Source organism: Cynara cardunculus (genome assembly GCF_001531365.2).
Source record: "Cynara cardunculus var. scolymus isolate 2C chromosome LG 11, CcrdV1, whole genome shotgun sequence".
Lineage (NCBI taxonomy): Eukaryota > Viridiplantae > Streptophyta > Magnoliopsida > Asterales > Asteraceae > Cynara > Cynara cardunculus.
In genome coordinates this window covers 20,730,932-20,751,652 of record NC_037538.1, presented here as the reverse complement: position 1 = coordinate 20,751,652, position 20,721 = coordinate 20,730,932, and the positions used below count along the sequence as shown (strand labels likewise).

The following is a 20,721-nucleotide window of genomic DNA, read 5'->3' as shown; positions in this document are numbered from 1 at the left end:
AAAGTGTAAAAGTATCAAATAAGTTGATACTTATCATGCACCATACCCGAGTAATCTTAGCTGATATGGGCTTAAGCGTGCCTCCCCGGGTGAAACACAAAGTAACAACCGAGTAGCACGTATGGAAGGACGGAGTGCAATAGTCAATAACCTCTTGAAATTGATAAGGAGACATAACATGGATGAGTGTGGAAGCAAGTAGCAAATAGATAACACATGTTTAGCAAATAGCAAGTTAAGTAGCCCCATAAACTCACAGTACTTTTCGATATTCAAAAAATCGAGCCAAATTAGGCTCTACGTCCATATATGTCTAAACGTCGTCCAACGGTCACTCTGGAAGAACCAAGTGAGCTTATTTAACACCTGTAATATGTATCCAAAGTTTCATAAAGATCCGACAACAATAATTTAACCAAACTTAATTTAAACTCATTTTAGTTACTATAATTCACAACTCAAAATCAACTTTTTATCATTTTTTAGACGCAATTATAACCAACCTAGAAGCCTTATTTCTAAAAAGTGTCTAAAGGACAGGTTTAGAGCTACATATAAGCTTTCTAAAATGTCCAGAATCGTAGCAATCCGAGCTACGGTTAAGAAGTTATCGCACATTCAAAACARCATCTCGGATAGATTYGGTGCTGTCAAATTCACCAACTAAATAGGCTAAAATCCATATTTTGGATTCAATCTTCATTCCAACAATCAAAATATCATCTAACCATGTTTATATTATTGTTTACAAGATCAATACTCAAGCAAAAACCTCTTGAAATAATCTTGATTCACCCCTATGAAGCCAAAATCGCCCTTGGTAGTAAGTATGGGAGATGAGACTCTGTTTTGGGTGAAAAAGAAGGTAAACATCATGTATATTCGACTTTTACGAGTTGGGGCTGAGTTGACTCGGCTGAAAACTCGGTTTGACCACTAATCACTAAAAATCGCATAACTTTTCGTTCGGACCTCCGTTTTTGACGTGGTTTTCGCTCACGCGTTCATAAAGAGATAATCTACAACTTACAATAGAAATATTTCAAAAAATATCTTCCAATAAAAGTCAGTTTTTATGCATCCGTAACGTAGATATTGATGTTTTTGACCCGTTTCTTTCTAATTGTTTTACCCCGGGCCTCGTACGATGGTTCCGACTATTTCATATATAGTTTATTGCATTCGGGTTTGCTTCCAAATTTTACGTTTTGATAACATAAACACGTATAAAGGAGATAATTGCAACGTATTTGCGAAAATGTATGTTGTATTGATACTTCCACATATTATGGATAACGTAAGAGACATCTTTATTTTCCCCCCGGGAATCTTTAGAATTACCACTGCTTAGCTTTCAATTCGCCTCTGACCATCAAATGAAATGTGAATAATCCGTCCTCTGCTCTTTAAAAGAAGGGGTGCTTCCGGTTCTGTCGTAAAATGATGAAAAGGCCCCTAAACTTAACGGAACTAAGCTAACTCAGTTAAAGATAAGGACCTAATTCGTAACAAAATTAATACCATACTTATAATTAGTTTATTTGTGATTAACTCGATTCTGAATAAAACCATCACAGGTTTTCTTGTCTTTTTCAATTTTTAATTGTTATTATTATAAACAAATATTAATTGTATACTATACTTTTAGTAGGAATATTATTATTATAAGCATTATTTTAATACAAAATTAACTTTTTGCATATTTTTTATTTTTCATATTTTTTTTTTGCACCCACCAAGAAAAAATACCCTAAATATTGTATGCATCTTAAAGTTAACAGTCAGATAAAAAGCCTTAAAGTTAACAGTCAGATAAACACTTGTGTAAAATTATACCAAAGAAGGGATTCATTCCCTGCTATAAGACAATACCAAAATTGAAGTGGTAATTAACTCATGAGATTTGACAACATTACAAAACATGAGATTTAGAAGTACACAGATAACTTCTTATCTATTATATCCTGCACAATCTTACACTGTTCCAACAATCTGCTTAAACTGCTTCCATTCTCCTTCCTTTCATTCCTCTCTTCTTGAAATGGAATCATATCATCTCCATTAACCACCATTTCAACTTCAGGGGGATCGCAAACTGTTGCTTTCAAATCCTTGGATTCCAATTCCAATTCCAATTCCAATTCCAAAGTGTTAGGCATGCAGCCACTGACCTCAATCATTTCATCTAAAGATGGTGATATAAGGTTATATGTTTCATCTTTCAAACTTTTTGAACCCATAACATGATTATGTTTTTGTTTCGGATCATCCAAGATATATGTCGTTGCAAAAGCGCCATTATATAGACTCATTAACAGCCAATTGAACACACGCCGGAAGATCATGAGCCAGTTTGGAACAAGACAGTAGGTAGAACCGTTGAGCTCAAGTCCCACGCAATTTTGTATCAAAATGGACGCTTCTTTTTGGGCTAAGTGAGGTCCCATCAAAGGACTCAAGTAGCTAACCAGAAAGTGGTCCAGTTCTAGCCTCTGGTTCTCGATGTGGGTCCCTGTCAAAGGATGTTGAAAACGCCTATATATTTCTTCTGGAACAGTCGGTAGTTTACAGTTTCTTAATGCTTGAATGAGGGGGTCAATTCTTGTACCAGAACTCCATCCGATGCTAGGCAAGTAGGATTCCAAAATTCGATGATCGGATTCACTTAGCAATGAGATCTCAGGGCATGGCCAGCAAACCGGGTTTGATTTTGCAGCATCACTAATTTCTTCGATGGATTTATCCACGGCCTCATTGATCGCTGAGATGCAATGTTCTGGGCTTGTTTTACGACCATCAAACTGCATATTGGATGAAAATTGTAAGTGTGTCAGAACTAATTCGTGCGTTTTTACATGGTGAACAACGGGTTGCAAAGGGCTCTGACTTGCCAGCCACTCCAGCCCCTTCCTTAAATGGTTATCACTGAAAAACCCATCCTTTTGATTGATTTCAACCAACGGAACAACTGAAAAGCTGCAGATTCTTGATTTATCGACTTCATTAAGCCCCAGATTTTCCTCCATGATTGAAGGGTCCGAACAACTTAAGATCAGAAGTGGCAAACAAGAACCATGAGGTATAGAAGATACAAGTTTTCGAAGACGAATCTTTTGGGCATCCCACGAGATAGACTCAGAGGCAAGGAACATGACAGCACTTGCACCCAAAACTGTTTCTTCAAGTAGATGATCAAATTGTATGTTTTTTACCACTGACAAATAACAAATCCAATCAGCGGCCGATTTTCCATAATCCCATTTCTTCCATATTGACAGGCCTGGAAAAGATGCTACTAAATCATCATTATCAGCAACCTTTTCAGGCATAAGCTTGTAACGCAGCCATGAGGCTGGATCCAGATTGGAAACTTTGCACCCAGATTCCAGTTTCTCTCCTTCAAAGTCCGATGAACAAAATAACAATTTCCAGCAAATGCATCTGGGATATTGGTAACGTTCACCAAGTGTATCTGCTACCACATTTGAAACATTAAGTGTTGACCACAATTGTTCTTGTTTCTCAAATCTCTCACACACCGCACGATCAATGTTAAAGTCGCCAGGAATTTTCAATTGCTTCACACAGAAAAAAGATCAAACGAGAAGCATTAATATAATCCGCATTTCAGAAAAATGGGAAGGAACAGGTAAGCAAGAGTCTATTGAGATATTGCTAGAAGTGTAGTGCAATATTTTTCTCTAAATTTACTTTTTATGATTTTTGTTTTTTGGAAATGGGTCAGTTATTATGATACGAGGTTTCCAAAAAAATCTCAAATATTGTTGTTTATTTGGTTGATTGACCTTATATTTAGGAAGGGTAGTAAACATCTGTTCTTACCATCTAAAGAAGGGTAAAAATAGGAAAATATCTAGAAGTTGACAGATTCTGTATACATTAATAATTTATACTTCATGTTTTATAAGTTGTACGTACTCTTGAAAAATTAAGAATTTTCAGAACAAAAAACTAAATGCTTCATAATATAGTACAGAATCATCTGACAGGACTTGCAGTGTGGTAAACAAGAAAAAGGAAGGCTGGATTATGCAATTGAAGATTTTAGTACATGATAGCATGATCTCCCGAAACAAGTGAAATGCTACTGAATTCACAGGTCTCATATAATAGTCAGAAGTTTGGATAATCCAATTGATGATGGAAATTTATGTGTCGTATTAACCACATCTACTTGCAGTCAATCTAGTGGCAGAAACAAAGGTAGCAGAACGAGTCTCATAATATATTGTCAAAATATAATGTAAACATGCATACTTAAACTGGGCATTATACCTTGATGCATTCGATAAATAGTATAAAACTAGTTTACTAACTTGGTCCGTTCTAAATTTACACTCAAGACAAAGAGGATGACACATGAACAAGGTCCAAACTTTTTTGAAGAAAAAAACAGATATTCAAATGTGTACGAAAAACCATGGAAACCCAAAAAAAAATTGAAGAACAAAGAATAGTTTGAGCATTCTATAACTACAGATAGACCATGAAAAACGAATGATAAGTTACTTACCTCTTTATACTGCCGCATTGAAAGGCCCAATGACAACGAACTTAATGCAGCATTTGCTGCCAGTTGTTTTTTATCACGTAAATCCTTCTTTATCAAAGTGCGGCGCCTCCATAGCCTAAATCAAAATAAAATATATGAGTGAAAAAAAAGCAGTGGAATATACATGAAAAAAAAATTCAAATCGATATAACAAACTACGACCTCAATATCAGCCTAAGTTTTGCCTCAGCTACTTCTTCATTTATAGACGTATCAATTTCATTTTGCACTTCTTGAATCACATTTTCAGGTTCTTCGGGTTCCAAGCCCTCAACAAAATCGGGGTGGACCACTGAATCTTCAACAGAAGAATCTATCTGTAAATCTGGCAATGTTTCGACAAAAACTTGTCGTGGTGTAACTTGTGGCGGTATAGACGATGTGTTTGACTGACCATGCTTCTCAAGAGAGTTCCTAAAACGTTTATCAAAACTTGGTTTCCCAACACTGGAAGTAATAACTTTTGGAGATCCAAAGGAATTATTGGTTTTGAAAATATCCCCTAGTGAAGGACTTTCAACTTCCATGTGATGGCGATCCTCATTCCATCTGCTACTGAGCATAGGCTGCACTCGCAATTCGTCTTTGACAGCTCCATAATCAGCCATGTCTCTATCAACAGCTTTGGTATTACTTTGAGTTTCCTCATGGACAACAGGTGACTCTTCTTGCATAGAAACCATGTCGACATGGAGCCCTTTTGGATCCTCAGGAGGTGAAGATTCCATCAGAGAAGAAGATAAAACATCCTCAATAACCACTGTAGATCTCTTTCGATGAACAAGTGTTGAGCACTTCAAAGGATATTCAGTGTCGCCATTTAGAAATTGTTGTTCCTTTACCATATATGGCTCTTCAAATTCCTTTATAAAGAATCCGTGGTATTCCAAAAGGTCTTCCATGTTTTCATCCTAAATAAAAAACAGTATAGAGAACTAAAACCTCCTCAATAATGAATTAGAGGCAAATCAAATCAACCTAGAGAATATTACCTCCATTCCAAGCCACTTGGCAACCTGGGTTACCGGTATGCCTTGGTTATTCTGCAGACCACTGTGTAGAGAAGCAAGTGCCTGAGTTCGTAACTGGTAAAATCAACATAAAAAGTAAGTCAACATTTTAAAACATCAAATAAACATTCACACCTATGTCAATGTCAAATACAGGGAATCAGAGTGGTAAAAGTTACATGAATGGCAGATCAAGTTTTACCCATGAAATTAATTCATAATCTTAAGCAATTACAGAGTCACAACGAAAAAACAGTATTCTGGGTTTCATAAAACAGAGTATATCACTCTGAAAAATGCATAAGAAAGCAAAAGACTAGACCTTGCCAAAGTGAGCATGCATTAAACATGCTTGAAGATAGCTAGCTTTCCTAACCAGACGAAAGAAGGCTATAAAATTACCAGTTCTGCAGGCTCTGGGAGAACAAAACAAGAGAAGAACATGAGACTTTGGTAATTTTAAAAAAATTGTAAACGTTAATCTGAGAGATTAGACAACCTAGCTACATTACGAGCAAATAGCACTTCTGCAGTTTGTCGTATCCCTGGCGTCATCTTGGCCAGATCAAGTGAGAGCTCTGCTGGTTCAACCTACAATGGTTTCCACTTGTTAGAAGGACATTGGGTATAAAACTAGCAAAAATCATATTGCCATGGCAGTTGACTTACTTTGTAGCCGGGATGTTTATCCAGTTTGAGAAGTGCATAATAACCTCTAAATTCTCTTTCTGTAGGCACCTCTGTTCCTTTCTTCCGGTGATCATCATACAACTGGAATAACTCAACTGATGTTTTGTTCATCTGTTCAATATTGAGATGTGCATCGAATCCTTCTGAAAACCCTTCTCCTTTCGTATATTGACATAATTCATGCATGGCAATAATATGAAGCCGTATCTGACAACAGCAACAAGTCAATGATCAGAAACACATGACAAACAGCAATCACACTATGAACCAAATTCACAGAAAACATGCTGCTGAGAGTGTAATGCCAGACTTGAAGAAGTTGGATCAGAGAAGTGATTTCATGAAAGTTTCCAAGTATTGAAGAAGACACAGAGATCTGAGTGCATAGTTCAGAGTTGAAGATCAGCCGAGAAAGCCTAAGTTTGAAGGATCAGAGATGGAGTCATGAAGACTCGGAGTTAAAGTGTAGAACAGTCATTGTTTGGAAGACAAGTATGGATATGCCTTTCCAGACATGGGAAGTTGGAAGAGATCTAAATGAAGATTTTGATCATGTTTACTCTGCACTCTACAAGCCTTGGAGAAGTTTCAAGTTCAGAAGACCCAAGGATACTAGAACACATGTCATGTTTGTATTGGTCTGTATTGTGTCATGTGACTTGAACGTGTCTTCTGAATTTGTAGTATATGTCTATAGATTCTAGAGTCAGTAGTCATTAAGTATCTCTCTGAGTATCAACTGTAAACTTTCTCTCTCTAGAATACTCTCTCAAAGCTTGTAACTACTTTATTCAATCAATGACATATGACTTCCCTGCCCTAATTGTGTGTTCTTGAGTGATTATATCTTTGATATTATCTTGTTTCTGTTTGAATTGATCGAATCTTTAGATCTTTGGGATCATCAAAAAGCATATACTAGCAAGATTATAAAAGAAAAGATGAAAAGATGGGACGAATAGAATATGGCATGGGATTGACAACAAAACAGTAGATTTTGATGTCTACGCATCCTATAAGCTTATGAGTAGATTGTAACATTATACGATGTCACAGAACTTGCCCCATCAACATGCTAGGGGGGAGGGGGGGTTGTAGTCTAAGTGATCACAGGAATGCTCAGGGAATAAACAGGTTTGAAGAGATTTAATAGTTTCTTGAATTACTCTTTTAACTATGAATTCCTGAAGGCACTATGAGCGGAATTGTGCAATTTACAGTAACAGATTGATGATACCAAGCATGGTTTTGTATGAAATAAAATAGGAAGAGCAAATCAGATATAGAGGCGTGATATTCTGCCAAAAAAAAAAAAAAAAAAACAAGCCAAGAGAAGAAAATCCAGAGGATGCTTATGTGGTAAGGTCATAACCCATCAAAGGGTAATGGAGACTGTAGAACAAAAAAGGGGGTTCCCAACAATTGTTGCTGGGGCAGAACAGGTTGGTGATGGTGGCCACAGGGAACTAACGTAAAGGAAATGTCTTTGAGGCATCACACAGTCCAAATTTTATAATGTGGTCGGCTGCTAGTGAGGTGAAGACAGTAGTAGTGCTTCTTATGTTGGCAGCATAGGCAATACTGCTGTGTTGTTTAAGGGTAAGTACCCCTGTTTCAGAGTCAAGGCTCACTCAACTACAATGTCGAGATTGGAATAAGATTTTATGTTACTGTCTTGGATGACATATATAGTACAGATATGGTTCAATGATTTGAAAATTATAAATAAATACCACTACGAAGCATAATATAGCATAAGAATGGTTGTTTCAAATAGAATAACAATACTTCTGAGAAAAGAACAGACCATCTGCTCCAGCATAGTAATAGCCCCTAGATTGAAGATATGCTGCATTCTCAGGTCCATCCTGATCGCCCTCATCCTGTCCCACAAAAAGTTATATAAGCCAAGAAATCTGTCATCATAGTGCTGATCCAGCAAGTTCAAAAGATAGTCCATTGTCTTTTGCAGGATTGCCATCGGTCTTATCAGAGCAGCTTCCCTCTCAGCTGTCCTAGTGTACTGGAAATTACACAGAGAATGTCTTATTCCTTAATCATTTTTAAGACTAAATAGAACCCAGCATGGTACAAACAAACAAAAGCTATATCAAGCAGACCCAACACTTACCTTTTTAACTGCAAGATATTCAGTTGTCTGGTTCCTATGCCCATCCAAACGTTCATATTGATCAAGATCTCCTTTCCTCTCCCGCTCTGCTCTTTCTTGCTCTGCACAGTAAGCGAAGAAAATTAAGTGCATAGTTGTTAAAAATATAGACATTAAGCTGCTTGCAATACTATAGAGCTCAGCAACGACTAGTGTCCAGGCCTTAGATTTTGTATTGTATTAGACTAACATAGCCCATGTTCCCCTCACCACTCCCCAAACAAACACACACACACTCTTACACAAAAGCATCTGTAGTGATCCAAGGTTACAGCCAATGATCACCATGAACTCTTTGTTTGACTAAAACTGGTGATAGTTTCATATTGTATGGCTCCTCTAACTTGAAATAAAACCCTTTGACTAATCATGCTAGGTTTTTTTTTTAAACTTTGCTCATCCTTTAGACCCTTTAAAGCTGAAAATTCAGTTATCCCATAAGTGAATTCATTACAAATTTGCTTTTGCTTCATAATCGTTTAGTAGGTTCATCTATTGTTCCCTTTTAATGCAAAAGAAATTTTATGTTGTCAACTAGATAAAGTATCCAGGAACATAATGCATCTTCCACATTAGTTTACTTTAATTCCATTTATCGTTCACTCCTAACCTCAAGCTGGTTGATAACATTTCAATAATATGGTCACAATTTTCAGCTAGTCATTTTTAAACATTTACTCATGATGCACAAACACGCAGTCCTTCGTATGCTAAGCACACTCGAGTGGCAGCGTTATTATAAAGCTTATTACACATGTATTTAACATGAAATATAGAGCTGGATATTGCATCTTCTTTGAGAGATATCTTGTGTTTTGGAAGCTGGCAGTCTAAAAAAATGATGTTTCACAACTAATGCATAGCCTGAGTACAGGTTCATGGCATGTACAGCATGTGAGGTCACTGGGTGCTTTAGTTCAAAGTTAGGGGGTTCCTTATCTGGTTTAGTGAAGATGCATTCTGCTAATGAGGCCATCGCATATCTCCAAAAATCATGATTTTCAAGAGCAATACTTCAAATTTGATTGTGAGATAGTGATTAGAACCTCTTATGAGTCTCCCTCTATTGAGCTAGTTTGGGAGCTCATAATACCAAATTGTCTATATCTTGACAAAGCCCTTCACAGAGCTCGGATTGATGCTAGATTCTGCAAGTGCAGTTAGTTTTATAGCAAACTCAGAAAAAGTGAAATAAATTTGTCATGTAGTTACCAAGAAAGGTTCAGAGTTAAAAATGAAAGGTTTTTGCTTTCTCTGGTTTTTTCTTCTCGCTCTATTCTAGGTTCCCCATCGTTGATGCATTGGACTCCTGTCCTCTTAAGCTTAACAATACTTTGTGACATTTTAATTATTACAACTACACTCGCCAAAAGTTACCAGTATCCATTCAATGCATGGGTTTACCCAAAAAACACAGGTACCAAGTGATAGTTTTTGAGTTAAAAGAATGGAAACTTGTGCACCCAACCTGTTATACCTGTGGGTAAGCCCTTGTATACCTCTAGGTTTTAGTTTAACTTCTGAAAACAAAACTTACTATTACATGTTCAACATTTGATGTGGCTTTCAATTTTGTGATTGTTGTATGGAATATGGATCATGGTATGCTTCTTGTTAGTTAATTTCTGGTATGTCGTTCTAATGTTGTACATGTGTTAATGACTTGTTGACATTATTTCTATACATAAGAAAAAATAAATTTTAAAAGTTCTTTTTTTCCGATATACTCAGGGATGCACGGGGAATAGGTATCAGGTAAGTATATGGAGCACCAAAAATCGCAGGTAATTTTGCACCCACAACCAGTATCCGCCAGTTGAATGGTTATCGCACAAGTGTACCCGCCTATGCAGTGATTCATCCTTAAAAAAAACCTTGTGATGAGCTTATATGCATAATTATAACAAAACATGTTTATACATCTTCATTTGTCCATATGCAAGTATCAGCATTATATATTGCCATGCATAGTCCACTTTTGCTCTATATATATATATATATATATATATGCGGGGGGAAAGCTAAACAATCAATAGCTTTCTTGAATGCACATATGATATAACTAGGCAGCCTAAGTAGCACTTAGACCATGCCCAAAATATGTTTTCCCTCTATTCAAAACAGAGTCCTCTATCAACTTCAAAATTGATATAGCAGTTTTTGTCTTAGAAGGATAAAAGGTATGGCTTCTGAATGATAAAAGAAAGTATAATTCCTATTATTTTGTTATAATAAATGTAGCAACAGTAGTTCCAACGTTACAGAAATAAACTTTTTGCAAAGTCCTAGGTTTCTTCTCTACACTCAAACATGGAGTCCTTTATGGAACAAATTGGGTATAACATGAATTTATCTACCCAACCCAACAGAAGCTTAGTTTTTATCAATTTGGAACTATATATACATGGTATCTCCTTGAGCCAAAAAGATTATTATCAAGTGGCACATTCTTGAATGGTTACAATGAAGTGAAACTATGCTAGATATAGACATAGAGTATTGTGATGGAGGCATGGAGCATAACTACTGAAGTCTACTGATGGAAAATAAAGATGCATCTAGAAATGAACAAACAAATAAATAAAACCCAAAGTATCATCAGAAATCATATCCGACATGCAAAAAGCACCAACTAATTATAACATTGAATCCTTGGGAAGTGTGTTAAAAAATGCCTTGATAGAAAGACAAGGAAAAAGTACCTGGACACATATCTGGACAGTATCCAATTATAACAGTGGATGAATCTTGATCTTCACCATCAGTTTGTGTGTTGCTATTACGTAAAGATGCTGTCAAATCCGAAGCTTCCCCATTGAGCTTTCTTTTGTCCATACCCAACTGACCAAGCTGCTGTGTCTTTTGGTTTCTATTGCCAGTATCACTTGGCTCAGGTTGGCTAAGTTCGTCTTTAAAGCGGGCCAATCGCTTTGCTTTAGCTTGCAATTCTCTGCAGAGATTAGTTAAGTAAAAGAAATGCTAATATGAGAAACATAGACATGCCTACACAATGTACAGGGTGTGGATATAATTCAATAGGTTGAAAACATCACACCTTTCTGTGTCATCATGTACAACACTGTTATTCATCCGTAACGCTGGGTCAGTTGATGCTGGAAAAGGCAACCTACTCCTTTTTGGAACTGGGATATCGCTTGGATTAGTTGCAGGTGCTTCGGGTGTAAAAAAATCGGCAGATGGTGGAGACCAAACATGACTTTCTGGATCAGCTTGACTAATGAGTCTTGTACTTAATCTAGGAGGAGATACAGAAGGCCTAGAAAAAGAACACAGAAAAATGATGACAACCTGAACAATGATAGCAAAGAACATTTGGACTATAATGTTGATTCTAACATGTCAAAGTGGCCATGTAATTTTTGTTCTTGCCAGTCAATTTTTCTTTTTCTGGAAAAATTGATACATTTGATAGTTTTTCACTTACTCGAACCAAAATTATTTATCAAAATTACACATAGACTACCACAAGCACAACCACTGCAATCAAAACAATTCGGCCAGTCCTTAATCCAAGGAAAGGGGCTAACAGTATTGTGCTCATTTGAACTGAATATCAGGCATCTATCTGAAAGGTATAAAACTATAGTGCAGCTTTGTTGGACATTTTGTTCCTCTTGTTGCAGTGTTATCGCCAAGAGTACTATGATAAATACTGTAAAATATAATCTCTTTATTGCAATTCCATCAACTTAGATCTCCAAGAATCAGATATTCATGAAGGTGGACTGTCACTTTGTCCGTGCGTACTGAGCCAGTAGAGATCGAGCAGCTGGTATTTTGGCAATACCCCTTTGAAAAATACATTTTGATGCGATTTGCAGGAAGTTGGTCCCTTTTAACATATATGCTCCAACAGACAATAGGTGTAGGATAAATAAATGTAACTTCAAATGTTCAACGGACATTCATTTCTTAAATTCTAATACTTTCAGAGGCCCACTATGAACTCTACTTGATGCCACTTTGTATTAATGATATGGAAACATTTTTCCTAAACCTTTTTCAGTGTTCAAATGACATACAACAGAATTATAAATACAATTATACTTGTTTTAAACCCGTTCCTAGTAGAAATGGCACTGAAGATGCTTAGCTACAAGCATGCTTACAGACTTAACAGATAGTCAGAAGCAAATGCAAATTCCTACAGCTGAAGCATTAGAACTTTCTGAAACAACAATGCACTTGAAGGCTTGAACCTTATCGAATGACGGAATATCCCCTAAACTTCCAGAAATAGAAGAAGTAAATAGACCCCAGAAACTTTTAGAGAGTAACAAATGGCCTGTGATTTTCCGAAAAAAATGCACCACCGGACTTTTAAAGATGATAGTACAACACCTAAACTATCACGAAATGAACAACTAGCAGTTGGATGTCCAAAGAATTACAGAAGATCGCTGGCCTTGTAAAGTTATGCTGGTCTCTGTCCTAGTAACTAGTAAGATTTCAAAAAACCACCGAGATTAAAAATCAGTTATGGTCAACTGGTCAAAGTCTCATAGATGCAACAATATCATAACTGGATCTTAATGCAAAGAACAGAGCCACAGAGCATAGCAACAGCTTACACATTGACAAGATTAGACAAAGTCAAAAGGCCAGAGCAGCTGAACGATGAAGCAACAAATCAACAAATAACAGATCTGCACAAAAGATGCAGAATGCAGCAAGTCGACAGAGCGATCTCTATCAGAAGTGACACATCATCTATCAGATGAGAACCAAGACAATTCTCTGCAGGTACCTGGGGAGATTGAAAGGCGGTGGCAGCAAAAGCTTTTAGCAGTGGCTGAAAGTGGCGGCAAAAACATGTTGCCACTGGCAGTGTCTTCAGCAGGTAGGAGTAGGACTTGGCTAGTTGGCTGTACCTAGGCTCCGATATTGTATTAAAAGTGAAAAACCCAGCATATACATATGCATGAGCTTCATTGGGCAGGGCAGCAAAACATAGGTAGTACACACGTACCTAACTGCGAGACTTGTGGGGCTTACATTTCCATGTCTAGAGTTGTGGCTTTGATACCAGACAAACATGGATTCAATAAGTGTGCATGTATCATTCATCAAAATGGAAATTTATAGAATACAAGATGGCCGAGCCACAGCCACCAAACCTATATTACACATTAATCCTATGTCTCTCGAAAGATCTACTACCACTCTATGTCACCAATACATTCAAGACTCAAGCAGCACAGTTCTGGAAAATCTTGCACGTACCCATATACATTGCTTCATCCTTCAATTGAAATGGAAACCAGGTAGTGGTCAAGACATTAAACAAAACTACTGCATGTGAATGGACATAGTACACACGAGCATGAAAGTAGCTCAAACCACACTTCATTATCTGCAGTAAAAAACATCTTAAAGTGTAATCCAGAAAAGACAGATCATCTCATTATTTTCATTGTATGGAATACAGAGACATAGAGGAAGATAGATCCTGCACTTAATGCATCGGACCGCTGGGTTAAAGAATAACTACAGCGATGGATAAAATTGAGTAATTAACAGCTAATTCTGAAAAATAAAGCTGGTGAAATAGTTCATGTGTGCATGCATGAATAGGATATCTGCAAGCTTGGAAGTTAAACTTACCTTTTAGTTTCACTTGAAGGGCCAAAGCCTTTCCCCGGAAGACTTTTCTGATAAATATGAGGAGGAGATTTGGTTCTCAGAGGAACAGAGTGGCTGCAAGTACATGAGGAGCATAATCAATGACCGTTGACAATACTTACAGAAGAAAGGCAAAAAGAGAACAAGTTGTGATCGACTGGTGTGAAAAACTAAGATGTTTGGTGGTTAAATCTGCCACAAAGAACTTAATTATTATGTGCAAGCATGGAATGCAGCACTAGATATAATGGACTTGCAAAATATCAAATCAAGATATTTTTTATTGATCTGCATAATATTAATCAGTTAATTTAAAAATAAACAAAGATTGACTAACAATATCTATAGGACAATAAAGTACTAGTCACAAAAGTTTTTAGGTAAATACTTTTGGAGAAAACCAACTTAATCATTACTAGTCGTGGTCACTAGCTTCAGGAGAAGATCAGCATTTGGATCATATAAAAGAGTTTTAGTAAATCAAATCCTAAAGCAGTTGCAAATGATCAACTGATAAAAGGTAATTTCCATTTTGTCACAGTTTCATAAAACATATGCCAGAAAAAGGCATTGTCGAAGTTCATGCCTTTGGTCCAAAGTTGTTAAAGGCTCAAAGCGCACTTAGGAGCAAAGGGGCCTAGGCGTGAGGTGCCGGCCTCAGGAATGTGAGGCGCATCTTATAAAAAAAGATATATATATACACACACTCACAGTTATACACAACTCAAATATATAGTAAGTACTCCAGTGTAGCAACCAGCAGTACTTCGATACAGGCAGAAGGTAGAAGGGTTTAAAGCAAGAGCCATGAGGGAGAAGTTCTAAGGTCTGTGTATTTATAGAAAGACGCTTGAAGTTATAAGAGCTAGGTATTTAATATTAGGGTTTGACTTATTTCATCTATTTAATTACTCTTTGTTTAAGAAGTCTAGGAGATAAGCAAATGAGAAAACTTATTTAATATTGGGATTTGACTTGGTATTTAATAACTCTTTATGAGGCGCGCCTAGGCCCACAAGGCGCCTCAACCAAGGCGCAGGGCCTTAATGAGCCTCGTGAATACGCCTAGCCTCGACTTTAAAAAAAAGCCCAAGACCTTGAGCCTCAGAGCCTAGGCGCGCCTCAAGAGCGCTTTTAGCATATATGTTTTGGTCAACTGGTAGTAAGCCCACACAAGAAGTAACCTCGGTTGGACGTTCAAGCTGCATAAAAGGTGATTGTATGCACATGTGGGTGTTGGTGCTTTTAACCCATCCAAAAAAGTACTGCCAATTAGACCACTATTTTAATTCAGCATAGCTTGATTATCTTCATCAGAGGCTCGTCTCTAATTCTTAAAACTAACTGCACACATGATATTAGTAGGAGAAAATAAATTAATAAAAGTTCAATTAAATAAAGGATACACCGCTCCTCTGTCCCCAAAATTTATGCAGCAATTTCTTTCTAGAAAGTTCCTAAATAAATGCAATGCTTCCCATTTTGGCAAGTTCTCTGCTCAATTTTACTTTTTGCTCAATAGTAATCATTACAAGATATAGTTGACATTATTTGGTCCACAGGTTTTCATCATTTTGTCCTTGTTGAAGAGCATTCTACACACTTCGACCAATTGTGAAACACTCGATGCCAAGTCAAACATCACATTTATTTTGGCCCAGAGGGTAGAGAGAGAGATGACAAGAATTTCACGGTTTCACCGCAAAGAGAACAGCAAGAATGTTAATTGGTCATATTGAAAAAGAAAAGACAGAAAGTATCTTACCTCCCTACAACAGTTCTTGAGTTTTGCAGAAGCTCTTTATCAGTGGAGAGTAAAGGTGGTGATCTTGTTCTTTTCAGATCTTGAAGTTGGATTTTGGCAGGAAACTCGGTTCCTGGATTACGTGATGGAATGATAGGCGACAATGCAGGACTTCGATGACCTTCGGGTTTTAGAGAAGTACCACTGAACCTACAGGAGGAGATGAGAGCTATAAGTGACTTTTTAGATACACTTCAAGAGAAAATTCATATGCACAATGGACCCAAATACCAGAGAACAAATTAACAAACAAACAAATAAAGGAACAAAACAAGATAAAAAAGCATTGGAAGGGGTGTTTGGTATACCAATTCTTCATTAACAAAAGCGTAAAACAACAAGAATCAAGTGGCATCAAAGATGTCCAATTCAGCAGTTCAAGACCTAAACCTCGACCCATTGAGCCTGTTAAATAATTGGTGTGATGAGACTAAAACCTATATTTAAATTGGCCAACATAACCCTCTGATGATCAATCAGAAAAATATCAGCCAACACTCATTAATTCAAACTGTCATCTGAAGCAAGACTGTTTTATATCCCTAACTTTTTGCATTCATTTCAGGAAAGAATAAAGCTGGTCACACAAAATCCAAGCCAACAATACAGCACTATCTCAATAACATTAAGACAGCAAATATGAGCACAAAAGAGCAAAAGCAGACAAAGAAAAACAACAAACAGAGTCTCCTTCATGTATAATCTTTGAAACACACCCTCTATTCTCCTTCACAAGGCAGCTTTATTTAATATATTTGGATTAAACATCACTATTTTCATCAAAAGTTCCAAGCTTCCAGCAAGTGAGTTATTACTGCTACATAATCTATGCATTCAAGATTAAGATGTAATTTGTTTTGTGAAGAAAACCTCTTATTTACCACTTATTTTTTGTAATATCGAACTGTATGTTTTTTTAATTCTATAAGAGCTTAAAACCTCTTATTGTCCCCTTTCCTTCTGGGGTGACAAAGATTTCATACCATTCAAGCCCCCTTATTGGAAAAGAGGTAAAACAATGTCTTATTAGCATCTACAGCAATCTTATATCCCTAAAATCTCTGTGTAGCCTCGTTATTCATTTTGCAGTGTGTATAGACAGTATAATGAGGTCAAGTTTTTTAATAAACTTTTGATTTTTTTTATTTATTTTTTCATGCGAATTAATTTATTAATAAATAATTATATTTATTAAAAATATTAATATACTTAAAAATAAAATTTAAATCAGTAACAATATTTTGACTATTAAATACTATGTTATTTATCATATTATAAATTATGTTCTAAAAAAATTCATATAATTATGAATAAACAAGTGAAATTGTTAGAAATATGTTGAAATGGATGGGCAATGTATAATATTTTCTTTCTGAAACTAAGTGTAATATTTACAAAAGATTTCTTAATAATTATCTTATATATCTATGATTAAAAATACAAGTTATATTATGAGGGGTAAATTAGACAATTATAAACATTCAGACATTTATCACAGTTAAAAACAAACAGTCTTATTAATTTTGCTTTCAGACTGCAACAGCACCACGTCTTCTCAATCAGAAGTGAAACAAGACTTCAAACTTCAACACCTCTTATAAAACAACCAGCACCTAAGGCTCACAGGAATTGCATAACAGAACGAAAAAGAGATATTGGAGAAAAGGGCTCCAAATCACATTATTACAGAACAACAAAACTAACAAGTTATGGCTCAAATCACCAAACACTTCACGTTTGTGATAAACAGACTACAAATGTAGAAAAATTAGGGGCATTCAACCAAAGCCCCTTTCCCTTGATCAACTAAACAGTCTTGCTACTCTGTAGAATGCATAAACTAAACACAATCATAGACTGACAATGTGGATAACAGAGACGAAGAGGCATTCTGATAAACGTGAAGCATTTTAGGCCTAAGTGATCATGAATAGCCAATCATTGCTGGCATCATTGCTGGCAATACATATCAACGTATTACATAGTAATACACTCAGGTTAACATAGATTTAAACTTGGACTTCATAGAGTCATGTTTAGCCTAGCTATTCAATGTTCCACAAAGAGCCACAAATGTCTCTCTGAGATAAATTTGGGTTCCAACTAGAATTTCATATTTTAACCTGTCCAGAGCTACAAGTCCATCAGTGTAAAGATATTGAGGGGTATCCTTGGCTAACATAACAATCCTTCAAACCCAAAACATTAATATTGTGCAGAACTTTAATTTAGGACTGGGGTAGATCCAAGTAAGAGACTTTCTTGTTCAAGACCATATCTACTTTCATAGTCATCAACATCAGGTAGTAGCCTGTACTAACCTTTGGAATGACTCTACTACTTTGTTTTTAGTTGAGTCCATGCCATGTGTTAGCCTAGGGTGTCCATCCAAGTAATTCAGCATAGTCCTGTCTGTGATGCATGGGAAAGAAGTAAAGAGGGTCATCATACGTATTACCTTTACTACATTCTGCACCAGCTCATGTCAGACCTGCTATGTGCTGAAGCTATTCCAGGTCATCCAGAGGATGTCCTATTGCTGCTTCCATTGAATTCAAGAACAAGTTTGGCAATGGCATTCTTGAGAAGTTTCTATATGTCTTGACATTGTAAAGTTGAAGTTTCAAATGATTCTCTGAAATGTTCGTTTCAGCTAGTTTTTAGTCTATTGGATATTTTTAAAAGTCTATGTATGTTTATCCTCCAAACAAAGCAAGAGTTTAGAAATAAATTAGGGTTCAGCTGCGGTTTCATATGTCTATCTGTCCACATACATGCCCATGAGTCCATTTAACTTGGCGACACTTGCTTTCAAATTAAAACATTAGCATTCGATATAAGTTCATGCCTACCACCGATCCATCCCTAAAAAGGTGCATACGTGATTCATGAAGCACCTAAGTGGTATCTCTTTGTTAAAGCATAACAAAGAACACAATCACAGCAACTAATAGCATACACACAAAACTTAGGGTTTCTTGTTTCCTTTCGGAAAGTTTCATTCTTTTGGGGTTTTCACAGTTCATTTCCTATAGGGGCGTACCGCAACACTAACATAAAACGTAGTTGCTTACAACAGCATATATGAAATTAAATAAGACAGAAATCTTGGGAAGACTATACCCGGATGAGGGTGATTGCGAAGAAGGGCGGTAACCGAAGGGGGGTTGCTGTTTCGGGATACCAGCACCTGGACCTGAATTCTTGTCAAATCCCTGCATTTTAGTTTAATTCACAAGCAAAGTGCATGCATCTGAATCTCTTCATTGTTTGGGTGTCATAATGGCCAACGGAACCTACACAAAATGAATGTGGACCTCTTTTAATAACAAATTCCATATAAATCAGAGCTCACAGGTCTGATTGAAGGCATAAGGGTTTTCACAGCTGAGCTGAAGAGAATAAAACTAATTATAGCAAACAGTAGAATAAATAAAAAACATCAATTTCGTACTTAGGGTTCTTCTTGGTCTCTTTCGAAGTTGGTGTCAGGCAAAAGCATGGACGAGCGAGAGTGATGTGTGCGTGTTTCACAGATGTATTTTAATCAGAACTGAAGACCCAGAGAGATTGTAACTCGTATACAATCGGACAAGCAGCTGAAGTTGGCCCAAAATAGATAACTACATGTGTACCAGGGGGCAAACAGACCGAATGCCGAAGCAACTAAAACCCCAATCAGTTGGGGAGTTCTGATATTCGGAGGAGAAGACGAAACAACCCGAGCATGCTACCATTTCATGATTCCATTGTTTGATTGGAGCCGCCGTCTGTCCGCTCGCTCGGCTCCGTTACGGTTTTTAAGCGGCTAGGTGAATAATCTTACCGTGAACAAAAGAAAATGGGAGATAAAAAAGAATAAATTACAGATTTGGTCCATGTTTGTTGAAAATTATAATTAGGTCCATTAACTTCATTTATTACACTTTGAGTCTCGGCGGTTTTCAATAAGTTACGACCCGCATCTTTTCTACTAACTCTGTTAAATGGGGGTCATTTTTCATCATCCAATTAGGTGTTGTCACGTGTCCTTTTACTTTGACCCCTTCCTTCTCGGGTCATCTTCTTTGACGACCTATGATAGTTCATCTTCTTCGACGACACACCATCCATCATCTTCTTTGACAACTTGAAACCAATACCATATTGCCTTGCCTCCAACCATCCCCACCTCATCTTCTTCCCAAGACATCATCACCAACCGGATGCCAAAAAAATCAAATCAAATAAGACAAGCCAAACCAAAATATGCAAAATAGAAGCAAGTCTTTCATCTTTAACCTTTGTCTCTCGATCTTCAGACACTGAAGCCAAATTCTAGATTTGTTGCAAAAAGATTGACGAAGATCGGAGATGATGGCTAGAGACGAAAAAACCCGCTTGGGAGAAAAGAAAAGAAATTCATAGTCTCCAACCTAATTACAGCATCATCAAAGATATCTTTGTGGGATTCTTCGAAAATTGTTCAATGGGTTTTGATTTTCGTGTTTTGGCATTGTTGATGAGGACGATGACATAGTGGAAAAGAAGATAGGAGGGTGTAGGAGAGAGAAGGGGACGATGTCAACATTAAAGGGACATATTTGGCGGTAAATGAGAGAAAAGACGTGATTGAGCGTTCATCGTTACTAGTGGTAGTGATAGTAAGTGGTGAGGAGGTATATGAAACACCCCAAGAATAGGGACGACAAAATTTCCATAAATAAACTGGAAATGTGGTATATAATATCAAGATACGAGTTTCGCCCAAAAAAGGAACGAAATATACCAGTTAATTACAATTGCAAATAAATTGGTTTGAGGTTAACAACCTCCTAATCTAATCTTTACA

The 20,721-nt window shown here is 36.7% G+C and overlaps 1 protein-coding gene across 2 annotated transcripts; it reads right to left on the bottom strand.

Moving 5' to 3' along the window:
- Positions 1 to 1,832: 1,832 nt before the first annotated feature.
- Positions 1,833 to 19,646, bottom strand: LOC112521068 (SAC3 family protein B). 2 transcript variants are annotated; one of them, XM_025129708.1, is made up of 15 exons: positions 19,345 to 19,646; positions 19,014 to 19,186; positions 15,852 to 16,034; positions 14,069 to 14,161; positions 11,499 to 11,720; positions 11,146 to 11,393; positions 8,405 to 8,505; positions 8,081 to 8,296; positions 6,253 to 6,480; positions 6,083 to 6,174; positions 5,906 to 5,999; positions 5,566 to 5,658; positions 4,736 to 5,484; positions 4,535 to 4,649; positions 1,833 to 3,578 (listed from the first exon to the last, which is right to left on the bottom strand). In XM_025129708.1, exons 2-15 carry the CDS (start codon positions 19,109 to 19,111, stop codon positions 1,929 to 1,931), a joined length of 4,182 nt encoding a protein of 1,393 aa, XP_024985476.1. In that variant the 5' UTR covers positions 19,112 to 19,186; positions 19,345 to 19,646; the 3' UTR covers positions 1,833 to 1,928. The 2 variants fall into 2 exon arrangements, with proteins under 2 accessions (XP_024985476.1, XP_024985475.1); XM_025129707.1 differs by having other exon boundaries at positions 1,834 to 3,578; positions 15,852 to 16,040.
- Positions 19,647 to 20,721: the final 1,075 nt, after the last annotated feature.